The sequence below is a fragment of the Suricata suricatta genome, chromosome 13, assembly GCF_006229205.1.
Source record: "Suricata suricatta isolate VVHF042 chromosome 13, meerkat_22Aug2017_6uvM2_HiC, whole genome shotgun sequence".
NCBI classification, from domain to species: domain Eukaryota; kingdom Metazoa; phylum Chordata; class Mammalia; order Carnivora; family Herpestidae; genus Suricata; species Suricata suricatta.
In genome coordinates this window covers 11,475,000-11,500,758 of record NC_043712.1, presented here as the reverse complement: position 1 = coordinate 11,500,758, position 25,759 = coordinate 11,475,000, and the positions used below count along the sequence as shown (strand labels likewise).

Below are 25,759 nucleotides of genomic sequence, written 5' to 3'. Positions count from 1 at the left end.
AACATGAGACAAACTCAAATTAAGGAATTTTAAATAAAATAACTGCCTGTATTCTTCAAGAAAACCAACATGAGGCAGGGGCGCCTGGGGGGCTCAGTCGGTTAAGCATCTGACTTTGGCTCAGGTCATCTCACGGTTCGTGGATTCAAGCTCCACCTCACGCTCAGAGCCTGGAGCCTGCTTCGGATTCTGCATCTCCCTCTCTCTGCCTTTCCCCCATGTGTGTGAGCTCTTTCCCTCTCTCTCTCAAACATTAAACACAACAAAAAAACACAACATCAGACAAAGTAAAGCTAAAGAATGGTTCCAGATTAAATAAGACCAAAAAGAGATGACAAATATAGTAAGTGATAGCATTCTGAAAGGAAATAAATTCCATTAAAGACATTTTTGGAATAACTGAAAAAACTAGAATGTGAACTAGATTGTAGTCCAGTATGTAAGTTAAATTCTCTAAATCTGAAGGTACTGTTGTTACCTAAGATGGTATCCTTATTTTTAGGAAATATACTGAAGTATTAAGGGATAAAGGGGCACTGAAACATGCAAGCTGTTCTCAAACGTCTCAGAAAAGAGTGAAAGAGCAAATAATATAATACATATAACAAAATATTAAAAATTAGTGAAAACAGATAAGGTGTATACAGGAATTCTTGCACTATTCTTGTAACTTTTACGTAAACATGAAATCATTTCAAAATTAAAAGTTAAAAGTGCATTGGTTCTCAATTAAACCAGTGGAACTTCAGAGCTGAGAAATCTTCTAAAATCTGGATTAAAATTGAAACCCCTCCTTTTCTAAGTGAGGCACTGAGGTCCAGGTTCACAACTAGTTAGCAGCAAAACTGTACTTGAACCAAAGACTTTTTTTTAAAAAAAAAATTGAGGCAAAATTTATGTAATAGAAAATTAACCATTTAAAAACATTTTTAATGTTATTTATTTATTTAGCGAGTGAATGAGAGTGAGCGAGCGAGCGAGCGCGAGCAAGCATGAGCAGGGGAGGGGCAAAGAGAGAGGGAGACACAGAATCTGAAGCAAGCCTCAGGCTCTGAGCTGTCCACATCTGAGCCTGATGCGGGGCTTGAAGTCACGAGCCATGAGATTATGACCTGAGTCAAAGTCAGATGCTTAACCAATGGAGCCACCCAGATGCCCCTAAAATTAAACATTTAAAAATACAGGATTCAAATGTACAACCATCAGGAGTAGTTCTAAGACACTTTAATCACCTCAAAGGAAACCTACACCATTAAGCAGTCACTCCCCACTGCCTCTACCCCAGTCTCTGGCAATAGCTAGCCTGCTGTCTGATTCAATGGACTTACCTTTATGGATGCATCATATAAACAGAATCATAGAAAATGTGGCATTTTTTCCAGCTTCCTTCATTTAACAAAATACTTTTGAAGTTCATCTACGTTTAGCATGTATCAGTATTTCAATTCTTTTTGTGGGTCAGTAATATTCTATTTATTGATATACCACATCTGTTACCCATTCATCAGCTGATGGGACATGTGGACTGCCTCCACCTTGTGACTACTGTGAGTAATGCTGCTATGAACACTTGTGCCTAAGTATTAGTTTGAACACCTGTTTTCAGTTCCTTGGGGCACACACACCGAGTGGGACTGCTGGGTCATACAGTAACTTTGTTTAACTTTTTGAGGAACCACCAAATTGTCTTCTAGAGGCTGTACCATTCTACTTCCCAAGTTTCCCCACATCCTCACCAACTCTTTTCATTTTCTATTTTTAAGTTATGGCAAACCTAGGTGGTGCGAAGTGGTATCTCAATGAGATTTTGATTTGCATTTCTTTAATGACGAATGATACTGAGCATCTTTTCATGTGTTTCTTTTAAACTTTCTAAAATATTTATTTTTGAGAGAGACAGACACAGAGTATGAGTGGAGGAGGGGCAAAGAGAGGGAGACACAGAATCCGAAGCAGGCTCCAGGCACTGAGCTGTCAGCACAGAGCCCAATACGGGGCTCGAACTCAAGAACTACGAGATCATGACCTGAGCCGAAGTCAGATGCTTAACCCACTAAGCCACCCAGATGCCCCTCATCTGCTTTATAAAGTCCATCTGCGTATCTTCTTTGGAGAAAGGTCTATTCAAGCCCTTGGTCCTTTTTTTTTTTTTTTAATTTTTACATTGTGCTGTCTTTTTGTTGTTGAGTTGTAGAACAACGGCTATTTGATAACCTGGTCTAATGCTTCTCGGGTTAGGTAAATATGAGGAAATATCTGAAGGCAACATTCTTAAATTACACATAAATGCGGATTTTTAAAATTATTTTTCAACTGAACTTTGTATTATGGAAAATTTTAAACATACACAAAAGTAGAAACAATGTGAACCCATAATATAGCTGTTGCCAGTTCTTACCCACTTTTCTAGTTTGTTCTGACTGGAGTGTTTTGAAGTAAATCCCAGACATAGCATTTTACCCTTAAATAACCCACTATATATTTTTAACATATAAGGACTTCAAAATTTCTTCTTATATTTGGCCTCTTAAGTATCCAAATAAGATCCATACGTTGCTTTCGGTTAATATGCCTTTGTGATTTAAAAATAAACCTATACTAGCTCCCCACCACCCTCCCCGCTCCCGTTTGAGAGAAAATCCAGTTAATTTTTGAAGAAACAATCATTTTTCTAAACAATTCCTCATTTAGCTAATTTTGTAGTGTTTCTAAATATACTCATTTATCCTCATGATTTCATGTAAACTACAGGCTTGATTAGATTCAAAATGAGTTTTTGTTTTTTGAGGTTTTGTTTCTTTTTCTGCCAAGCATACTTGTTATTCCATACGTTACACCAGGAGATACTTGAGGCCTTGCTGTCTCACTTTTAGTAACAGTAAGATTGATCGGTGGGTTCAAGCTCATCCATCTATTGTAAAATTTCCCAGAAATCTTTCATCTCATGGTTTAACAGCTACTAATAATTCTTGCCTAGACTCATTAATTGATCTGAGGTTATAAATGTGTGATTATTCTCATTCTGACGATTTTTTCTAAATTTATTAGCTGGAATTCTGCTGAAAGAAGAACCTACACTCAACACCCTGAGAAACTGTCCTTGAAAAGTTTGTGAAGGATAGGCAGAAAAAACATGCTTGACTTTTGTTCTACTCCTTTTCCAATTTCTAGAATAATTTGTTGGCATTATTTAACAAGTGCCAAAGATATCCAATTAATATCTCCTGTACCATCTTTAGCAAATCATGGACTTTTAATATATTTTATATTTTATGTTTCAATCTATTGTAGTCTATTCATTTCGATGTTCCAACTGTGCCATTCATGTCCAATGGGAGCCCTTCCAATATACTTCCATGGCCTTCTGACAAGATACCAATGATCCTTGATAACTTTTTTGCTGTGGCCCAAGAATTCTCACACTCAACTTGTACTTTCCTATCCTAGAACTGTAAATGGCATTTATCCAAAGAGCTCTGCTTTTTAGTGGGCAATGTATTTATTAAAAGTCATAATCTGGGGGCGCCTGGGTGGCTCAGTTGGTTAAGCCTCCAACTTCAGCTCAGGTCAGATCTCACGTTCGTGGGTTCGAGCCCCGCGTCAGGCTATGTGTTGACCACTAGCTCAGAGCCTGGAGCTTGCTTCCAGTTCTGTGTCTCCTTCTCTCTCAGCCCCTCCCCCTCTCGTGCTCTGTCTCTCTCTGTATCAAAAATGAATAAAGAACATTAAAAAAAAATTACATAACCTAACATTTCTAAAAAAGAAAAAATAAATAAAAGTCATAATCTGGTTGCTATGACTATCCTTTTCAGTGGATAGATGCTTGCTGTTACAGACCATGCTTTATAACTATGCCTTCTATATTTTTTCCTGCTTCTTTGGGATAGATTTGTAGAAATGGAAGTGCTAGTCCAAAGGGTAAGTGCATAGCTGATTTTGCTAGATATTGTCAAATACCTCTTTAAAATGTGTACCACTTAGTATTCCTACCATTACTGAATGAAGGTATATACCTGTTTTCCCACGGCCCTGACAGTAAAATATATTGTCAAACTTTTGAATTCTGCCAATCTGATACATGAGAAATGGTCAACATACTTTTAGTCGTTTTTTTTTTTTATATGAGAAACAGTATATGTTATATGCTTGAGGCCATTTACATTCCCTTGTCTCATGTATTTTCTGTTCATATCTTCTGCCAATTTCAGTTGGGCGGTTGGTCTATTCTGAGTTTTCAGGAGTACCTTATATATTAGTCTTTTATATGTGATATAATACATTTTTCTAAGTTTATCATTTATTTACTTTGCTAATGTTTTCTGTGGTGTAATTAAATAAATATATAGCCAAATATCAGTCTTTTCTGTTACTGCTTCTGAATTTGGAGTAAAAAATGTGTTTCTTATACTAAGTTATAGAGGAATTCGTTAATATTTTTTTATTAGTTGTATGATGCATTTGTTAATAACAAGGTATTTATGACCTACTTGGAATTTAGATATGATATATAAGAAATATATCCAATTTTATCTTTTTCCACATGTATATTCAGTTGCCTCAATGCCGCTTATTTAAAAAGTTTCCTTCATGGGGCACCCAGGTGGCTCAGTCTATTAAGTGTCCAACTCTTGATTTCAGCTCAGGTCATGACCTCACGGTTGCTGAGATCGAGCCTCTCACTGGGCCTAGGGCAAAGCATGGAGCCGGCTTGCTATTCTCCCTCTCTCATTCTCTATCCCTCCCTGACTTGCGTGCTCTTTATCTTTCTCTCTCAAAATAAACAAATAAACATAAAAAAAAAGACTGTGTGTGTGTGTGTGTATGCTTGTGGGTGTATATATACATATACATGTGTATATATACAACTTTTATTTTTATTTATACATATATATAACAACTTTATTTTTCCTTTACTTACAACCTGTATAATCTTAGGCCTCTCTAACTCAGTTTTTTAATTTGTAAAATTCTATCTGTGTCACTTCTTTTGAAGGCTGCGAAAGATTAAATGAGAAATGTATTCTAAAATACTATAGCACTAATACATAGATTATGATAAAAAACTGGTTTATCTTTAATTATGTCAAGATCTGTTTATATAAGTGAAGTTAGGCTGAGGGGATTCTCAACCAACTCTAAGGACTGGAATCCTCTAGCCAGTAAGAAAGACAAGGTAGTGATCTGTCCTACCTGGCCCCAGAAACTGGCATCCTCGAGCCCTGACAGCAGCCCATAGGTTGGCAGATAATTGCTGGGGATTCTGGTGCTGTAATATTAGTTCCGTTACAGTTCTTTCTCCAAGTGAACGGGCTGCTCGCATGGCTCTTACACGACCTTCCTCCTCCACCAGTTGACAGTTTACAAGTGTCACCAGTTTCCTTTGCATCGGGCGGCTCAGTGCACTCTGGTTCAAACTAGCTACACCTTTAAGAAAAAGGAAACAAAGGTTCTTCAATGAAAAAAGACAAGTCAATTTTCATTATCTGTATTTAACTGTGAAGCCATAATTTGTAATGAGTCCTCTGTAAGAGACTTTAACATGAGTATTCTGTTGCTGTTTCTTACTAGTTTGTGGTAACAGGAGTCTAACTTTTAGTTACTTCAAATTTTATTTAGGTATTCTGTTCTTTGGGTCATATGGTGTCCCTCAAAAGAGTACTTTGGGTTTATTTAGTCTGTTCTCCAATCATTGATGAAAAGTTTAATAATATAAAAACAGAGAGGGAGAAACCATAAGAGACTCTTAAATACAGAGCATAATCTAAAAGTAATGATTAATAACAGCTCTATTCTATTACATACACGATGTTTAGCCTATAACTTAATGGCAAGCTCTTGGATCATACTCCCTTTTCCTGACACAAGGATATGCCCTAGCAATTCTTCCCTCTCTCCCACATCACTTCTTCCATTTCTATTTGATAGTTTTCATCAGCATTCCATAAAAACAAGCATCCTGAAAATAAATAAATCTTTTTTTCTTTTGTTAAAGTAGGCTACATACCCAGCATGGATGCCAACATGGGGCTCAAACTCATGATCCTGAGATCATGACCTAAGCAGAGATTAAAAGTCAGATGCATAATCAACTGAGGCACCCAGGTGCCCCATAAATCTTTTTATTCATCTCTCTTTGCCTACCAGCTCTGCCCCCTTTCTTTCTTCTTTTTTGTAGCAAATTGTCTAAAGTTGTCTATATTCATGATCTACAAATTCCTTGCTTCACAATCTTTAAAACCTACTTCAATTAAGTTGTTGCCACTGTCACTTCATCAAAACTGCTCTTCTCATGACAATTACCTCCACTTTGCTAAATCAATGGTCAACTCTGTTCTTACCTTACTTGACATTTCAACAGCCCTCAACACAGAGGACCACGCCTAATTGCTTTAAACATATTCTATACTTGGCTTCCAAAACACTCCATTCTCGTGCCTTTCTTTTTTTCCCACTCTTTTCTGATTTTATCTTTTCTTCCTAACTTAATGTTAAAAGGCCTCAGGATCCAGTTTTTGTTTTCTTTTCTATCTGCATTCACTACTTAGAAGATCTTAGCCAATCTTATTAATTGCTTTAAATACTATATCCATATGTTAATAACTCCTGAAGGTACAACTTCTATACCTCATTCCTTAACATACACCCACTGGTTATTCAATTGCATATAAATGAAAACTTGACATCTCAAACATAACACAACTAAAATTTAATTCCTGATCTTCCCATCTAAACCTCATCTACCTACAGTGTTCCTTAAGTTGATGGCAACCTCTCTTCCAGGTGCGCAGACCCTAAAACCCAAGAGTCCTCTTTGATTCTGCTCTTTCTCTCATGCCCTATGTCCAATAATTTAGGAAATCCTCTTGACTTAATCTTCAAAGTATATTCAGGCCATCTACTTCTTACTACCTCCATGGCTACTAACCTTGTTCTATTAGCTTATTAAGCCCATACTCTGCTCCTAACCTTGCCTTCTCAGCAGAGCAGCTAGAGAAATCCTTTAATCATTAGTCAGATCATGTCACTCCTCTGCTTAAAACCCTACAGAGACTCCCCAGTTTTACTCATAATAAAAGCTCAAGTCTTTAACATGGCTTGCAGGTCTGTACATTATCTGGCCTATTTCTTTTCATCTGTCTCACACTGTTCTCCCCCTCACTCACACTGCTCCAGGCACACTCTCCTATTATTGCTCTTTGAAGATGCTAGGCATGCCTTGAGGACTTTGTTATTGCCTTCGTGTGGAAGACTTTTCCCAGTAATCTACATGGCTAACTACCTCACCTCTTTCATCTCAAGTTTAAAAGCTACCCTTAAAATTTTTTTAATGTTTTTAATTTATTTTTGAGAGACAGAGAGAGAGACGTGCGAGCAGGGGAGAGTCAGAGACAGAAGGAGACACAGAATCTGAAGCAGGCTCCAGGCTCTGGGCTAGCTGTCAGCACAGAGCCCAACACGGGGCTCGAACTCACGAACTGTGAGATCATGACCTGAGTCGAAGCCAGATGCTTAACCGACTAAGCCACCCAGGTACCCCTAAAAGCTACCTTTTTAATGAGGCCAACATTAACCACTTTATGTAAAATTGCAATCTGCCCTTGTCCCCTCACTCTGACATTTCTGATTCCTCTAACTGTATTATTTTCATAACAATGATCAATTATAACATATTACATAATCTTTTTATACTTACTGATTATATTTTCTCCATTTTCTAAAATGTAAGTGCTATGAGGGCAAGCATTTCACTACTGTATGCCAAGTACTAGAATAGTGCCTGGTACATAGTACATGGTCGTTAGAGATCTGTTCAATGAATGTGAAGCACAGAGCAAGTGTAAGAGAAGTACTTAACTGATTCATTATGATGTGCTGGTCACTGGGTGTGCAGTGATGAACAAAACAGAATTATATTTCTGTCATCACACCTAAAATAACTTATTGTACTTTACATGCCTATCTCCCCCAACTGACTGAGGGTTCTGTAAAGGCAGGGACCCTAACCACCCTAAGTGTTAAATAAAATTGAACGAATACATGAAATTGTCTTAGTAGGACTTATTAAAATTAATATTCTGTCACAAAACTATTAATGAATATAAATACTATATTCACTCAATATGTAGTGTCTGACGAATTCTTAAATTAATAACAATATTGGCTATTTTCAGAAAAAAATACAATGCTCTTCATCAAAAAGTTTTCCTAAGAATTCCCCAAACTCATTTCTTAAAACTTAAAATTATTTAATAGGGTATCAACATCAAGTCCTTGAAAGTAAATGTATTACCAAGTCCTGCTCACCAATACAAACACTTTTTATGAACTTACCTTTACCTCCACTTAGTGGTTTTAAATAGAGTGCCAAATCCTCAACACATTTCTTTGCAACCTCATAGTGTTTGTTCTCACCTAGATTACTTAACTTTATTGACTGATGATCTGGTACCTAAAAACAAAGAAAAGTGCAAGAAATACATTTATCCAGCTCATGGAACTTGGATATTCAACCGACTGAACCACCCAGCTGTCCCAAGAATGGAGTATTTTCAATTCACTGAATTTTCTAAGAAATGATTAATCAGAAAAGTCCTCACTTTCTTGCTTTAAATTATAGTGCATGATGTACAGAATTTCATATTCTTCCTCACCTGTAAAATGGGGATAATAACTATCTAAAGAGCTATGGTAAGAATTGGTAATGACAGACATTTAATATTTACCATCATACCTAAAGTAAAACAGGCTGTCATTTAATGGAAATTATTATGAATCTAGGGTCTTGGTCTGACTCAGTAAGATGATTATAAACAAGAAATATTGATTTTATAACACATGAACCAAAGAAACTATACAGAATTTGTTACAGATCTCTGGAAACTGGTTTTCTCTCTATATAAATATAAATAAGCCATATTTTCTCATTTGTAGTATTATCTTAAAAGTCTAGTAAAGTTAAAAAGAAAATCCCAAAACCTCCATGTGAGGGTCCAAGTTCGTTGATAGCTGGACAAATTTTTGATTACATTTCTTTTCATATGATGCAATAAATAAATGCTTATACATGATTATTTAAAAAATGTCCCTTGGAGGGGCACCTGGGTGGCTCAGTCAGTTGGGTGTCTGACTTTGGCCCAGGTCACGATCTCATGGTTTGTGGGTTTGAACCTTGCATCGGGCTCTGTGCTGGCAGCTTGGAGCCCGGAGCCTGCTTTGGATTCTGTGTCTCCCTCCCTCTCTGCTCCTCCCCCACTAGTGCTCTCTCTCTCTCTCTCTCTCTCTCTCAAAAATAAACAAACATAAAAAAAATTTTTTTTATGTTCCTTAGGGCACCTGGGTGGCTGAGTCTGTTATGCATCCAGCTCTTGATTTCAGCTCAGGTCATGATCTCACGGTTTTCTGAGTTCAAGCCCCATGTCAGGCATTGTACTGACCATGAGGAGCTTGCTCGGGATTCTCCCTCTCTCTTTGTCTATCCCCTTGCTTGCGTTCTCTTTCAAATAAATAAACTTAAAAGAAAAATGTTCCTTATCCACAAAATCACTTATTTTTAAAAACTATTTATTTTTGGGGTGCCTGGGTGGCTGAGTCGGTTAAGCCTCCGACTTCCACTCAGGTCAGATCCCACGTTCGTGGGTTCGAGCCCCGCGTCAGGCTCCGTGCTGACAGCCAGCTCAGAGCCTGGAGCCTGCTTCCAGTTCTGTGTCTCCTCTCTCTGCCCCTCCCCCTCTCATGCTCTGTCTCTCTCTGTATCAAAAATAAATAAAACATTAAAAAAAAAACTATTTATTTTTGAGAGAGCGCAAGCGGGTAAGGGGCAGAGGATCTGAAACAGGCTCCATGTTGACAGGCCAACAGCAGTGAGCCCAATGTGGGGCTCGAACTCACAAACTGTGAGATCATGACCTGAGCTGAAGTCAGACATACAACTGACTGAGCCACCCAAGTGCCCCACTACCAAAATCACTGCAAAAAAATTTTTTTTGACCACAGCATTGAATACAATGAAATATAGAACTATAATGAAATTTACGGTTTTGCCTAAGGATTTATGACATTATCTAAAAAAAATCTTTTGCAGAATACAATCATGGTATCAGGTATGCTGAGTATTTTTTATGTCTCAAGTATCACTAGACACACGTGCCCCTCAATGAACAAAGTTCTATAATTACTGCATATACCAAATTAGTAAAATCCTACTTATTTATTTTTATTTATTGAGGGAGACAGAGAGACGTACCTTTCAATGAACAAAGTTCTGTAATTACTGCATATGCCAAATTAGTAAAATCCTATCTATTTATTTCTTTATTTATTGAGGGATACAGAGAGAGAGAGAGCGAGAGCGAGAGGTCGCACTCGAGTGAGCAGGGGAGGGGGCAGAGAAAGAGATAGAAGAGAGAGAATCCCAAGCTAGCTTTGCTCTATCAGCAAAGAGCCCAATGTGGGTCTGGAACTCACAAACTGTGAGATCATGACCTGAGCTAAAATCAAGAGTTGGACACTCAACCAACTTAGCCACCCAGGTGCCCCTGAAATTCGTACAATCTTGAAAGCTTACCTGGGCTCCAACTAACTGGAGAAGTGCGAAGTTGACAGGAAGCACATCAATGTCTGTGTTGATGGCAGTCTGGTCAAAAGGACAAGCTTTTCGGTGAAGTTTATTCAAGCAGGTCTTGCAAACAGTGTGTGAACAACCTAAACTGATGGGTTTGTGCACATTCTCATCAAATTCATTATAGCAGATTGGACAGGACAGAAATTCTGTCCATTGAGCTGCCTGCACAGGCATTGTGGAAGCTGGATGCTCGGGTTAGCAGTCTAGCAGATCATTATTTTGCTGTGTAGTGTTTTGTGAGCTGGAAATGGACAAAAGTAAGAATTAACCACATATTCATCATTCACCTTTTAAGAGTTAATTAACTGCTTTAGTCAACATTCATAGCTTCAAAACCTAAAACATTCGGAATAATTTTATGTGCTTTGGTTGTATCTTTAAATCTATTTGCGGAATTTGTTAAATTTCTGAAATTCTGTCCAGAAACAGTATCTGAATAGTGTCCTTTTCAACTACATGCATTTATATTGGTTTTTCAAATAACAGTAGACAATTAAAGCTTTCCATGTATTTTTCTTAATGATCACATCAAATAAGTGGATTAACTTTCCATATTTCATTTTTAGGAACACAAATTACTTTGGATTGCTTGGGTGTTTAGGATAGCTACTACCCTAAAATATATTAAGAAATGGCTTAAGAGTTATTGGACTTTGAAAACTATTGATCCAAAGAATACTGCAGTGAGTCAAGTGTGAAAAAACAGCCACCTGAATGACAAAGTCAGTCAAGGATATGTGCAACTTGGCAGCTTCACAAAAGAGGAAATCTCTGATCAAGACTTGACTAGGAGGCTAACAGAGGTAATGAAAATCAAACTATGTGAGATTATGATGATAGAGCAATCTGTCCAAAAGAAAAAGTCTTACAAATCTAGAACGTGGCTCCCTACAATACTTCTGACAAAACACACCACTTAGTAAGATATATATGTGCAACCCAAAACCGTCAAGTCCAATGATAAAGATTTAGAAGAATATTCTAATCTAATAATTCTAAGCAGAAAAAAAGCAAAATATAAATTTTTATCTTTACATATGCTTAAAAGGTACATGGAAAAAATGATTGATTTTCCCCCTACAATTAAAATGTATATGCCGTATTTTTAATAAAATAAAGTATCTGGCACCAAAACTATACTGTGCTCTAATTTAAAATCTTCAGATACCTAACGAACATTCTGCATTTCACAAATTTTACATATCTTCCAATTCAAAAATTACGTAAGTCTGACAAAGGCACTCTGGTGAACAAGAAATCCAGGTATTTAGGGCAATTAAACAGCCAATACTTTATTTCATAAGAATGTTTACCAACCCAGATATCTTAGTTCCACAGGAATTAGATGTTTAAGACTACAGTCAGATTCAAGACAGAAAAGTATGTAACTGGTTCTCCAGTATCGCCACATCGAAATGAAGAATTCTGTTAGCCTTTATTGTGCTTTTATAGTCACATAAACTAAGGTTTTAAAAAATATATCTTGGTAAATGAATCACTGGGCTTGTTATATAAAAAGCTCCCTGTACAAATTTCTCCTCAAACAGCTCTAATGCAAAGTGCCTAATATCTTTATTTTTAAACTAGTCAAATCTTGCAAGTTCTATTTATTTTGTCCATTGCCACCCCTATTAACACCATCAATAAAACCAGTTTGCTTTCAACTTTAGAGATGTGCACTAAACAGGTGAACACATCATTTCCTGAAACTATTAAATGTTCCATTTTCCAGACTGCACAATTATACAAGGAAAAGGCCTCTGAGGAAGAATGCATCTTATCTTAAATCTACTACTGAGAGCCCTAATTTAATTAATAACCTGAACCAATAAAATATTTATCAAAACAAGATACTGCATCTATTTTTTCATAATGGCCACCTGTTTGGAAATGCTAATTTTGTGGGTTAGAGTATCACAGCCACAGGGTAACAGGAAACTAGCAGCAAATACTCTTTCCTTATTTAGTTTTCTAAGATCATCCTGAAATGCTTTACATTAGTAAACTGGGGATGGGGGGAATTTAAGTTTGAACTAAATATAACACTCTTTCTTATTTTCTCTTACCTGTTAGTTTTCAGTATTTCAAACTACTCCAGAATATACTTGATAGTTTTATGTTATAACATCCTATATGTGTTTCTATGTCTATGAACACCAGATGCCTCTGTATTTTTAATACTGAAATTAATACAATTTCTAGTAGAAATTGACTATCTTAAAAAAAAGAAAATTCTGCCAAAATTTGTCAATAGTCCTGCCAAATTCTCCTGCTATGTGTCAGATTCTAACTTTCTGACAGGAAAATAATTACTCAATTTTCCTTATGTAATAAGACATAAGGAAAGGCTTTTAAAAAAGTTTTTCTTAAGTACTGTTATCAATAAATTCTAGATTCCTCAACTAAGATGAAGACAAAATTTTATCTAAAACACAGAAGCAGTTTATATAGTCCACTTAAATGTTTAATTGGTGATGGCAGAACTTTCATTCATTTAAAAAAGGCACTCTGTGGGGCATCCGGCTTAGGCTCAGGTCATGATCTCACAGTTTTTGGGTTCGAGTCCCGCGTCGGGCTCTGTGCTGACAGCTAGCTAGGAGCCTGGAGCCTGCTTCAGATTCTGCATGTGTGTCTCTCTCTGACCCTCCCCTGCTCGCACTGTCTCTCTCTGTCTCTCAAAAAAAACCATAAAAAACATTAAAAAAAATTAGAAAAATAAAAATGGCACTCTGTAAACATTTACTTAGAAAGCATTTTCATAACAAAATTGTAAATAGACCACGGTCTTTAAATTTTATTTTATATATTTTTTTATGTTTATTTTTGAGAGAGAGAGACAGAGAGACACAGAGAGAAAGAGAGAGTGAGAGAGAGTGAGAGAGAGAGAGAGAGAGAGTGCGAGCACAAGCAGGGGAGGGGCAGAGGCAGACAGAATGTGAAACAGGCTCCAGGCTCTGAGCTGTCAGTGCAAATCCCAATGTAGAGCTCCAACCCATGAACCATGAGATCATGACCTGAGTCGAAGTTGGATGCTTAACCAACTGAGCCACCCAAGTGCCCCTCTTTATCATTTATTTTGAAAAGCATCTAAATGAGCCATGGCAAAGCTAAGAATATATACCAGTGTGTAAAATTTCTAGATTTTTACTAATAAGTCTATCATAAATTAACTCTATAGAAGTCTAAATTACTATTAACATTTAGTTAATGAGTAAGTATTCAACCTGAAGATACTCCCAAAAACATCTCAAACTGAGATAAAATGGACTAAAACACCCACAAGTAAAAAACGAAAAGCCCACAACTCTAGATATATAGAGACTATTTAAGAAAAACATTCTAATTAAATTACTTGTATTAACTAATTTCAGTTATTAGTAAATTTGAAGAAAGATAATAAGATAAAGCATAGAAGAAACACTACATTAAAGGTAGACAGATTTTTCCTCAAGTAGTTTTTCAGGCTTTAAGTTCCCTGTTATAAATACTAACTTGTAAAATAGGAAGAGTAATTAATAGACATCTCTCATATGATACAAATTACACATTGCTTTACTAAGAGCAAACTGCATACCAGCTAACTACTTTCAGTTTTTATTAGTCCACCAAGATATTATGCAGCCAGTTCTGGACTAGGTCACCGGATTTTAAAATGCCAGAATAAAGTTTGTGTTTCTTTCACTATTGTAATAATTAAAGAACTAATATTTTACAATTCTCATCATAAAAACATGAACATTAGGGCTTAAGTTTATTAATTAAGACATTCATTGTTTTCATTTTAGTTACTCATATGAGGAGTTTAAGCTACTGAAATGAAAAGTACTTCTCAATTCAGAAACCTTACAAATAATTAGTTTTGGACTTCAAAAATTACATTTAAAGCATCTTAGGTATAATTGAGACCTTAACCTATAAAACAAGCAAAAAAAAACAAAAAAAAAAAGAAAACAATGGAAATAATCTGCAAACTCTAAAACTCAGCACTTGGGGCACCTGGGTGGCTCAGTTGGTTGAGCGTCCGGCTTTGGCTCAGGTCATGATCCCGGCGGTTCATGGGTTCGAGCCCCGCGTCAAGCTCTGTGCTGACCACTAGCTCAGAGCCTGGAGCCTGTCTTCAGATTCTGTGTCTCCCTCTCTCTGACCCTCCTCTGGCTGTCTCTTTCTCTTTCTCTCTCTCAAAAATCAATAAAAACATTGAAAACTTGGAAAAAATAAAACTTAGCACTCAAACATACCAAAAGCACTAGAGAAACAGGAATTTAAAGACTGCTAATATAAATGACTTTAGTATAAGTCAGGAAAGATACAGGACTCAAGTTTTTGTTCTTTCTTAAATCCACTATGAGGTTGAACTCAGTTTTTTAATCAGTATGAAATTTCACTTTCTGTGTTGTCTAATAGAACACGAATGCGATAATTTTCTATTTTAATTAATATAACCAATAAAGTTTTACATTAGTAATGACAAGACATAAACACTATTTATTTTTGAGACAGAACTTACTTCTGCCTGCCAAATAATGGCCACTGGATAACTTTATCCTTCATATTACCAAAGTCCTTCTTATTAGCCTTTTTGATTATTCTGATTGCAAGATGATACTGTCAGGAAATTTTTGGTTTTCATGTGTCTACTTTGATTCAGATAATTTATTTCTCAGAAGAGCAGTGATGCTTTAAACAGTGCTAACAGAAACACAATGTGAGCTGCCAAGTAATTTAAAGTTTTCTAGTTGTCATATTAAAAGAGGGAAAAACACATGAAATCCATTTCAATAATTTAACCCAATCTTCCCAAAATACCATTTCAACATGTAATCAATGTAAAAAATTACTAAGATAGTTTACATTCTTTTTTTTTTATAAGTCTTTGAAATCTAGTGTGTAGTTTATTTTACATTTACACCACATCTCAATTCACACTAGCCACACTGCAAGTGCTCAACTGTCACATGTGGCTATTGGCTTGTACTGGACGATGCTTAAAATTACAAAATAATACTTTGAGGTGAAAGTCAAAACGACACGTAGGAAGTTTTCACAAAACTAGAAAACCCAAGGAATATAAAGGTGTGCCTCACAACATTTATGAGACAGGATGCAAAACATTACTTCTAATTTCCAGCTAGCTTTATTTTACCACATGCTTCCTTTTTCCATAACTAGAAAGTGAAACTTCAACACAGTCCAACCAAAACAATAAGTGCTTATTATAATAAGGCCTTGTAATAAGTTTATTTATCATTCTTAGATACTGTATACAATGTTGTTGAAGTTCTACTTCTGAATACAAAATTTTGTGTTAAAAACAATGCTTCCCCCCTCCAAAGAATTTTTGTTAGCTTTTTCAAACTGGAAGACACAGCAAATTACAAAAGCAGAAAGTGAAATAATGAAAACATATGAACAAAGGACATAAGTCTTATATGTCAGGTCAACACAACAGTAATAACAGATCAGGAGTAACTCAAAGGATGCACTAATGAACAGGACTACAATTAAATCTTCAAAGAATAGGAGGCAAGTCGAATTTTAACATCTGCTTTTTCTAAACATGTTTGGGATATACGTTTATCATTTTGTGCTAGCAATTTTCCAAACTCTAAAATTTAGAAAACATGAATCTCCAAATTGACAAAAATAGCAACATTTAAAAATGGTCTTTGACAGGATTTATGACCTCTATTTCTTCAAAAATTAAGTGTGGAAGTAAACACAAGAAAGAGATGTTAGAAAAGTGGTGTAGCTTTTTAGATAGATTTTTAAAAAGGTAATAATGCCAGAGGCCACGAACTTTTCTTAATGTTTGAAGAAGCCTTTACTAAATTTGTAAATTTAACTAGAAAAAAAGCTGCACAGGCTAACTAAAACATTTGTTTCTCTGCTTTTGGGTGAAATTATATCAGTGTAGTGAAGCAATGTTAGCAACCTCAGATTAATCAAAAGTCCCTATTGGAACCTAATAGTTTGACTAATACAAAAATGGAAAAAAGACTACTTAAGCACTTTATCTGGAATAAAAAGTCATTCTAATCACAGCGGTTTGGGGGAAATAAGGAATTAAAAAGAAGAGGCCCAGGTAAGGGGAGAGTAGGAACTAAAAGAAGGGAACCTATGAGGTTATTAGAAAAAAATAAAACAGGTTGAGAATCATGAGATTAGATCTACTTTATGTCAGTGATTACTTGAGACTATTTTGGTGTCAAGGTTCTACATGCCGGTATCTTAAACTCCTCTGTGATTAGAAGGATGCAAATGACAGCTACTCTCATCTTCTCCCTTCCAGAAAGCTAAGGGCAGAGAAAAGTAGAGCTGCTTCTGGGAAACAAAGATGCTTTCTACCATTCTTCTAAGATGGTGGAAGAGTCTCCTTAAGAGGCTTCCCCAAGAAGGAAAAATGAAAGAGGGAAAGAAGAAAGCCATAGCAGAATTCCCTGGCCACACTTCATGCCAAAGGACCGTCAGTCACATCCACAGTGCAACCACTCTGGTCCGGCTATCTCCCTCCCAGGAGGTTAAGCCCTCTCAGGGCATTGTTTGGCCATGGTCCCTATTTACCACTCAGATCGCCTCCACCATCCCTACGCTGGGATCTCAGGAAGCTCCGAGACAGCTGAAAAGCTAGGAGAGGACTTGGTTTCGAGGTCCTCCTCCAAATCCCTCTTGCGAAGTGGGGTAGAAAAGGGAGAGAGAACCCTGGCCTTTGCTTGGGTGGGTTCCTTAGGGGTCAGAGGCTTCCCTTCGGCCGGTGTCGAAGGGAGGTGGCCATCTGCGCCGGGCGCACGGTATTGAAAAAGCCCTACCAAGGAAAGGGGCCTCCGCAGGCCCCGGACTCCGGGCCCGGTCCGAGTGTCAGGTGCGGCCCTCAGTTCCCAACACTCGGGGCACCGACGACGACGAGCACATAGGCCCCAGGCTGCGACCGGTCTCCCGCCCGACCGCCGGGGACTTAGGGACCCAAGCTAGGGCCCCAGCCGCATCGTGCCCGCCCCCGCCCTACCTGTGGGGGCCCGGGCGGGGTCGCTAAGGGCCGCTCCCGGGAGCCCCGCGACGGCGCGGCTTGGCGACGGAGGCGCCTCGTCTCGCCGGGGCAGAGCTCGGCGGCGGCTTCACGACCTCCAACTCCATCGGGAGCTATAGGGACAGCCCCGTTGGCGGCGGCGGAGGCCGCGACGGGGCCTCCTCCTCCTCCTCCTCCTCCTCCTCCCTCTCCCTCCGCCTCCGCCTCCGCCTCCGCCTCCTCCTCCTCCTCCTCCTCCTCTCCAAGGAGGCGGTCCTGGAGGGATCCCGACCTAGATCTCGCGAGAAGATACTCCCCCTTTCACGCGAGATCACACAAGACAGGGCGTTAGGGAGGTGGAAGGAAAGAGTAGTAGCCCCCGCCACCTGGACTGCGCATCAGCTTCCCTCTGGTCGAGCCTAACCAACCCCGTCACGTGACTGGGGAGTCGCGGAGCACTGTGGGAGGTGCTGTTAGGAGGGCTAGGCGAGCCGAAAGGTTTGATGGGAAACTCCCTGCACCTTCATCAGCACCTTGAGCTAGCCTTCTAGACACTGTTGTGAGGCAGTGTCTGACTCACATCAAGAAAGAAGTGCTTTCTTTTGAGCATAATCTGTTTTATCTATATCACGCAGTCTCCCATAATTATATACTGACTCATTCCCCCAATCCCTTCACCTATTTGCCAACTTCCCTATTTAAAAAAAAAAAAACCAAAACAACAACAAAAACAGCATTTCCTTGGCAGGCACTAACAGGTATCTAATACAGAGAAATATGAGTTCTTCACAATCTGGAAGAACTCAAAATTCAAGCACAAATTCTGGCATTAATATCTCAATAAATATTTATTGAAGGGTTTTTCACAGCAAGCTGTGAAGTAGAAATTATTCCTATTGTTTTTCTAGATGAAGAAACAGACTAGTATTAGAAATAAGGGAATTAGTATTTATGGACTGCTTATCATGTGCCAGATAAGTTGTTTTTACCATTTACTTTATAGCTCATTCATCAAAATAATCCTAAAAAATTTATACTATGTACTCTTTGTTACTGAGAAACTGAACAATACAGATTAAGAAAATGGTCATGAACTGTAAACTGAAGGCACTTTTCAGTATGAAAACAGATGTCCAACAAAGGCATGCATGAAAGTAAATCCAGTACAATTTTAGACATATGGACATGTAGTTTATAAGCTACAATAAGCTCAATATATGTATATTTATGGTTATTGCTATTATATTGCCAGCATGACAGGGAAACATCAGTTTTTCAAAAAATATTTGTTGATCAAATCAAGGACTTTTCTTCCATGCATTTGCATCCTTTCATTCTCTCCTATGACATAAATGCCAATCCAAGAGAAAGGTGCTCAGTAATGGCTCATTTGTTCCACTGTTTTCCATTCAACTAGATAGAATTGGATACATATATATTTATGTTTTTCATTGTATTGGATAGTATATATGACACTCTGCTAATATTTTTCACAGGTGGCCTAACCTCACATTTAATATTACAATCCCAATTTCTGTTCCCTGGCACTCCCTATCCCTACTTTATTTCTTCCAACTCTGTTTTAAAAATCTGATATACATTGATTTTACTTGTTTACTATTTTTCTCTCTCCAGTAAAATACAAGCTTCATGAAAGCAAGGAGTTTTGTTTGTATATCTAACTACTAGTACTACTGTAAGGACTCCCATAAATATTTGCTGAGTGAATTAACAGCCAGAAGAAATAGTTTTATTCCATAAAATTCACAGATGTAGACAAAACGCAAAGTTCTCTATTCCCATATCCAGTTTATTTTTTCTTATGTAAACATATAGAATAGTTACATCCAAGGAAAAACAGCAAGGATTTTCTGATACCAAAGTAACAACTACCTTTCCAAGATCTTTTATACGTTAATGCAGTTAATGAAGAGGCTGAACCCAAACATGTTGCATTTTCCCCCATCATATCTGAAAAACAAACAAGTAAAAGTGAATGTTTTAATGAATGAGTTCAGCACTTTACTTTGCCATACCTGCATTTTTCAAAAGATTCCATTTTCCTGGAATTATTTATATACATCATGCAAACAGACACTCTCTAGGAATGTTGAGATCACTGTGTGCTACTGGACAGGAATAAATAAAAATAAATAACAACCATCACTTTCACAAAACAACCCTTCCCCCCAAGCAAATATCTCAAAGTGCTTACCAAAAGTATCACAAGAATCTTACAAGGCACACATAAAACTTAAACATAGTTCAACCGTAAATTTTTTCAAACATCAAAGATAGTAGATACCAATTCCTATAAAAAAAAAAAGCAGTTTATTACTATTCTTTCACCCTTCCCTCCCATCTCCATCCCTCCCCCACAAAATTGCATCCTATGAAGCAAAACAAGTACTTCAATCACAAACTATTTCTGAAAGAAAAATGCTTTCATACCTACAAATGGCCAATAGTAGGTCAAATGGGAAAGAAAACTAAATGTTGTACTATTATATTCTCCAGTGGAAGAAAAACACTATTTACTTTAGAAAAATTCTGTCTCCAAAGTAGTACTCAAATAGCAACATTCATGAAGACACAAAACTCTGCTGTCTTGCTTTCCCCTCTTTTCTGTTCTCAGGAACTCAGGAAGATTTAAATATAAAATCATAGAATTTTAGACCTGGAAATGATTTTAGAAATTACCAAGTTCGAAGTTATTGTTTTACATATAAATTTAAGAAAAACTGAGACAGGACCTGTCCAATGTCACTGAGCAGTGACATGTGGGAAGGGTTATGAAGTTGGTTTTCTTACCAAAGATGAGAGTTGGACTCTTTAAAGTCTCTCCTGGAGTTAAACTTCTATGGAGAATATTTTTCCCAAAAGTATCACGAAAAAGGGTACTTAACATTTACAATAATTAACATGTGATCAATCACAAAATTCTTATAAATGGTACAAAGTATATTACATTTTCAAATGTGAAAGGGCTTCAACAGAACCTAAATATAGTAGAAATTCTACATAAAGCTAAGGTGAGTAGAGGAGGAATAGAACATTCTGAAAATAAGATGTATCCAGTCAGGCTTCTTTACTAAAAGTAGTTCCTGCATTTTAGAATATGATTTGCCCTGCAATAGATTTTAAACTTTGTTATGACATTAAAGGTTTTGTGTTATTTGTACACAGGGAGAGTAGAGAGCAATGGCTCATAACACAATAAAAAATATTACTCTAAAATATTCATACAGTTATAGTTTTGCTTTTGGCACATTTCTGGAAAGATAGAATAAAACTCTAGGGACAGTTAGGATTTTTGTCACCATGTGGTAAAAGAAACTTGCATTAATGTAAAGAAGGCTATTCATGGGGCGCCTGGGTGGCTCAGTCAGTTAAGCCTCTGACTTTGGCTCATGTCAGATCTCACATTCGTGGGTTCGAGGCCCGCTGACAGCTTGCTCAGAGCCTGGAGCCTGCTTCCGGTTCTGTGTCTCCTCTCTCTGCCCCTCCCCATCTCATGCTCTGTCTCTCTCTGTATCAAAAATAAAACATAAAAAAAAAAAAAAGGCGGCTATTCATAATTAAAGAACACTAGTAGCTAGCCATATTTAAACTATTCATCTAGTGACAACAACCTAATAAACATGACCAATTTAAAGTAAAAAAGGGCACCTGGGTGGCTCAGTTGGTTGACAGTCCAGCTCTTGATTTCGGCTGACTGGCTCATGATCTCAGATTGTGGGACTGACCCCACATCAGCCTCTGCACTGCCTGCTTGCAATCCTCTCTCTCCCTCTCCCTGCCCCTCCTTTACTCCTGTTCAATCTCTCAAAATAAATAAACATCACAAAAAAGGTTTTCAAAAAAAATAAAGTCAAAAAGGGAATAAATATTAAAATACACACAACATGGATGAATCTCAATGTCATTCTGTGTGGTGAAAAAATAATCTCACAAGGGAGTACTAGATTACACTCTGACAATCCAGAAAAGGCAAAATTACACAATGGGGAACTATTGCCAGGGTTTAGAGATAGGTGGAGGAGTTGACTAAAAAGGGACATCATAAGGGAGTTTTTAAGGATGATGGAATGTTCTGTATGGTGATTATAGTGGTGGTTGCACAAATTTATATGTGTTCAAATTCATAAACACGTAGACCAAAAACAAAGGTAAGTTTCACTACATGGTAACTAAAAAATAAAATAATTTTTAAAAAGAAAACAGTAGAATATTTTTGGTAAAGTTGGAATTCTTTTTAATGTTTATTTATTTTTTTAGAGAGAGACCTAGCATAGGCAGGGGAGGAGTAGAGATAAGGAGACAGAAGCTGAAGTAGGCTCCAGGCCCCAACCTGTCAGCAGAAAGCCCAACGAAGGGCTCAAACTCACAAACTATGAGATCATGACCTGAGCTGAAGATCTTTAACTGACTGAGCCAAAATTGGGATTTCTAAAAGAAAATTTTCAGAGCTTCACGTCAATGGTATAATTTCACTGGTCATAAAATTACTAAATACAACTGTATTAAATAAAATTAAGAAAGTTGGGCCCAGTGGTTTCAAATTATGTATACTCAAATTATGGAAACATCATTTTAAGGAAGATTAGCCCATGTACAAGGAAATTCCGCTTCTCCCAAGTGAATTTGAAGTGTGTTCCCTCACAGTTTAAAACAAGTACCTTGGTGCTTAGTTTAGAATCCAACAGTAGTTTGTTTAAAAAAACAAAACATACACACATACACACAAAAACTCCCTAAAACTACAAAGAACTAATAATGGATTATAGTACATTTTTTTAAGTTTATGTTCTCTTCCTGTTATCCTAATTCCTAAAAATTATTATATGGTTGGGATTTTAAATTTATATCATTTATCTAGACTCAAAATCACAATCTAGAAATACTGCTGGATCCTCTGTCACAAGACTCAAGAATATTTAAGAGAGGAACAGTATTTCTCTAGATATACCGCAGGAGATAGTGGTATCTCTAGACATAATACATGAGATAAGACAGCATCCCATTAGCTTTATCATGTCTCCCACACTTTGGAACTGGTGGTAGAAGTTCAGAAGGAATAACATGTGTAGGCAGACCAAAATTAAGACCCAAAGATGCAGGGGGGAATGCAATATAACAGATGCTGCATTTCTACAGAAAAACTTGCCTAACAGAATGATACGGGTGTACAAAGCAAGATGGGGTTCTAGTTATAGTAGATTTTGGCTTTTGAGATCATGCCTGGGTAGTTTTTCACCACTACTTCTGCCATGGACAGAGGTTAAGTGCTTTTTGAGGGCGGATTTGTGCTTGAAATCCATGTCACAACAGTGGCATTTGTATGGGCGATCTCCACTGTGTATGTTCAAGTGGTCCTGAAGGGTGCTTTTGGCAGTAAAGGTCTTCAAGCACACAGTGCACTGAAAGGGCCGGATGCCCATGTGCCCTCGAATGTGCCGGTTCAGATTTTTCTTCTGGGTAAATGTTTTCCCACACTGTAAGCACAGGAACAGCTTATGCATCTTCAGGTGGCGCAGATAGTTTTCAACGTGAAGAAATCCTCGGGGACACCTGGGGCACTGGTGCCTCAGTGAATAAGCATCCTCCAGGTTGTGAATCTCATTCACTGTATCATGACTTCCTTCAGTATTCTCACAGAATAAGCTCTGATCTTGATTCCCAGGAACTTCTGCCACTCTGCTCTCAACAGTGGAATTGATCAATGAATGCTGGGTTTCAGGGAAATACATGGTTGCTTTTGAAGAGGTACAAGGCTGTGAAAACTCCCCATTTTCTACACCAGCGGTACTGATAGATTCCACATGGAGGATACAAATTTCATTATCTTTAAAACCAATATCTACTGAAGACAGCTCTGGTGACTTTATTTCCTTTCTCTCTGGTGTCAACTCTGCTGTAGACTGTAAAACATTGCTTTCTTCCTCTTTTACGTGAAAATCTATGTTTATGGGACTGTCTTCTGAAATTTCAATTATCTCACAGTCTTTATCAGAATTTTCATCTTCATTTTTAACATCTGGATCAGAGGACTGACAAAGGTCGGTATGCTGGTTATTTTTCATAGAAAGATCAATTTCCAGATACTTTGACAAAGCTTCTGTGCACTTTTCCACAATGTGAACCATCTGCAGGTAACTAGCAGCAGTCAAATACTTCAAAAGCTCTTTCCTTTTAACTTCAAGTGCTCCTGTATAGCAAGACAGCAACAGTTTTCTGCCAACTTCTGCACTCTGTAAGATGGTGATTCTGACGTGTTTTGACTGCGTGAGTAAAAACTGATCTCTCATGAAAGTGGAGCAAGCAGCCAAAATCACCTTGTGCCCCTGGAACTCGGTGTCATTAATATAAATTGACACATCACAAAATAAATTCTGCTGTCTCAAGAGATTCATTTTCTGCAAGACTACATCTCCTTGCTGTTCAAACTGGAAGTGCAGAACATCAGATTCAGCAGCCATGGTCGCAATCTAAGCAAAATAAAACACAAATATTTATGTAAATATAGGAAATGCCCTCCTACACTGGGATGGTAAAAACAAACAAAAAAATCCCAAACCTGAATTGGGTAAGAGAAGACTCAAATTCTAATCTAGGTTTGAATAGTGAACCCCTATGCCACCATCTTACAACCCAGGAAATTAGAATGCATTTCTCTATGATGTCTTAACACACTTTTCATATTTTTGTTACAGTACTTATTACACCGAGTTGTACTTAACAGTTTGTTTTTTCTTCTTGGCTAAATTTTATCTATACTGTGGTCCAGGACACTGTTAATGGCCACTAGTACAGGGACTTAACATAGTTTCCCACATTAGAAACCTTAATGTAATCTCCAGGCTTCCTATTCCCCATCAGTACTGCAGTCCTGGTTTTGTTTCCCGGGGGACCATTGCAAGGCTTTCCAACAGGTATCCTTGATACCACACTCTCCCATATTCCCTAGGCTCCTCAGTGTTATCAGAACTAACATCTTTTTAAGTGTCCCCCCGCCCCCCACCTTCTACTTTAAATTCTCCATTGCTCTTCTCTACCTCCAGAACAGCCTACCCTTCTTAGCAGATAGAAGATTCTTCACGATTCGGTCCTAACCATCTTTAAGGCGTTATCTTTTCTCGATTTCTTTTTCATCTAAGCTCCTTCCACATTGAGATTTCCACCACTGCCCGGACAAGAACACCCGAATACACTTTTGCACATGTTATGTTTGCGCTTCCAGTTCCTCTACCCAGCTAGTGATTTGGCTCTTTAAAGCCTCCCAAATCACCTAAGATTGCTGTGACTCCTCCTTCTGTCTCCCCAACAGTCAGTTGCTCCCAAAGCACCACGGAAAGGTGCCTGGTTCATCTGAGTTCCCGCAGCGAACACAGGGGCCGGCACAGAGCAGGCGCTGCTGCAGGAACATCTGTTGAACCGAGCCGGCCCCCAGAAGGCCTGGAAGATCCTGCAGCTCGCCGCACACGGGGTTCTTCCCGAGCTAAGCCCGCCAGGACCACAGGCCCTGTCGCCCAAATGGTTGGGCACCAGTCCAGCCTCCCTGGCCGCGCCTAGCTGCCGTCTTCCTCCACCTCGCCCTCTTTAGACTTCCCCACCGGCCCGTCCCCGTCGCGCTAACTCACCGACTCGGAGAGCCAGAGCCCAGCTTTCCGCAGCAGCTGCGGCCTAGGCCGGAAGGTGGACTTAGCCTGGGAGGAAACACATCCGGTGTCAACTAGCTCCGCTCCTCACGGGGGTGGGCTGGCGTCCCGGAAGGACATCCTGAGACAGTCTCCCTTCCTCACTACCCCCGCTCCTGGAATGACAGAGAGAACCCGATTTCCGGCAATTCTCATCTCTCTAGCCCGTTTCGGCACGCGAGCCGTTCCCCTTCGCGAGTCCTCCCCAACGACCGACTCGCAGACGGGTTATGAGGCTGGGGTACACCTGTCGGAATGCCCGGCGCCGGAACCACTGGGAGGCCCTCGTGGGTTGTTACGGGCCGGGTTCTTTCCACACTCGGCCTTCTACAGTTTTAAAGGTGGCAGGGGAAAGGAGAGGAGACTGCCATGAGGATCAGCATTCTCGATTGTCTAGCTAATGACCGTCAAGATCTGGCTCCTTACCTCCGGATTTCA

At 38.4% G+C, this 25,759-nt stretch overlaps 2 protein-coding genes across 4 annotated transcripts in view; both read right to left on the bottom strand.

The window, feature by feature from the left end:
* RC3H2 (ring finger and CCCH-type domains 2) overlaps positions 1-17,799 on the bottom strand; it is a 50,397-nt gene extending 32,598 nt beyond the window's left edge. For all 3 annotated transcript variants that reach the window (XM_029920129.1, XM_029920130.1, XM_029920131.1), the window contains exons 1-4: positions 17,625-17,799; positions 10,565-10,862; positions 8,332-8,449; positions 5,191-5,424 (exon numbers count right to left, since the gene is read on the bottom strand). In XM_029920129.1, coding sequence (XP_029775989.1) covers positions 5,191-5,424; positions 8,332-8,449; positions 10,565-10,795 — 583 coding nt within the window. In that variant the 5' untranslated portion in view covers positions 10,796-10,862; positions 17,625-17,799. The remainder of the gene's footprint in view (positions 1-5,190; positions 5,425-8,331; positions 8,450-10,564; positions 10,863-17,624) is intronic.
* A 1,614-nt stretch (positions 17,800-19,413) lies between these two features.
* Positions 19,414-25,759, bottom strand: part of ZBTB6 (zinc finger and BTB domain containing 6) — a 21,011-nt gene continuing 14,665 nt past the window's right edge. The window contains exons 2-4 of the mRNA XM_029920032.1: positions 25,265-25,437; positions 22,792-24,112; positions 19,414-19,935 (exon numbers count right to left, since the gene is read on the bottom strand). Coding sequence (XP_029775892.1) covers positions 22,835-24,103 — 1,269 coding nt within the window. The 5' untranslated portion in view covers positions 24,104-24,112; positions 25,265-25,437 and the 3' untranslated portion in view covers positions 19,414-19,935; positions 22,792-22,834. The remainder of the gene's footprint in view (positions 19,936-22,791; positions 24,113-25,264; positions 25,438-25,759) is intronic.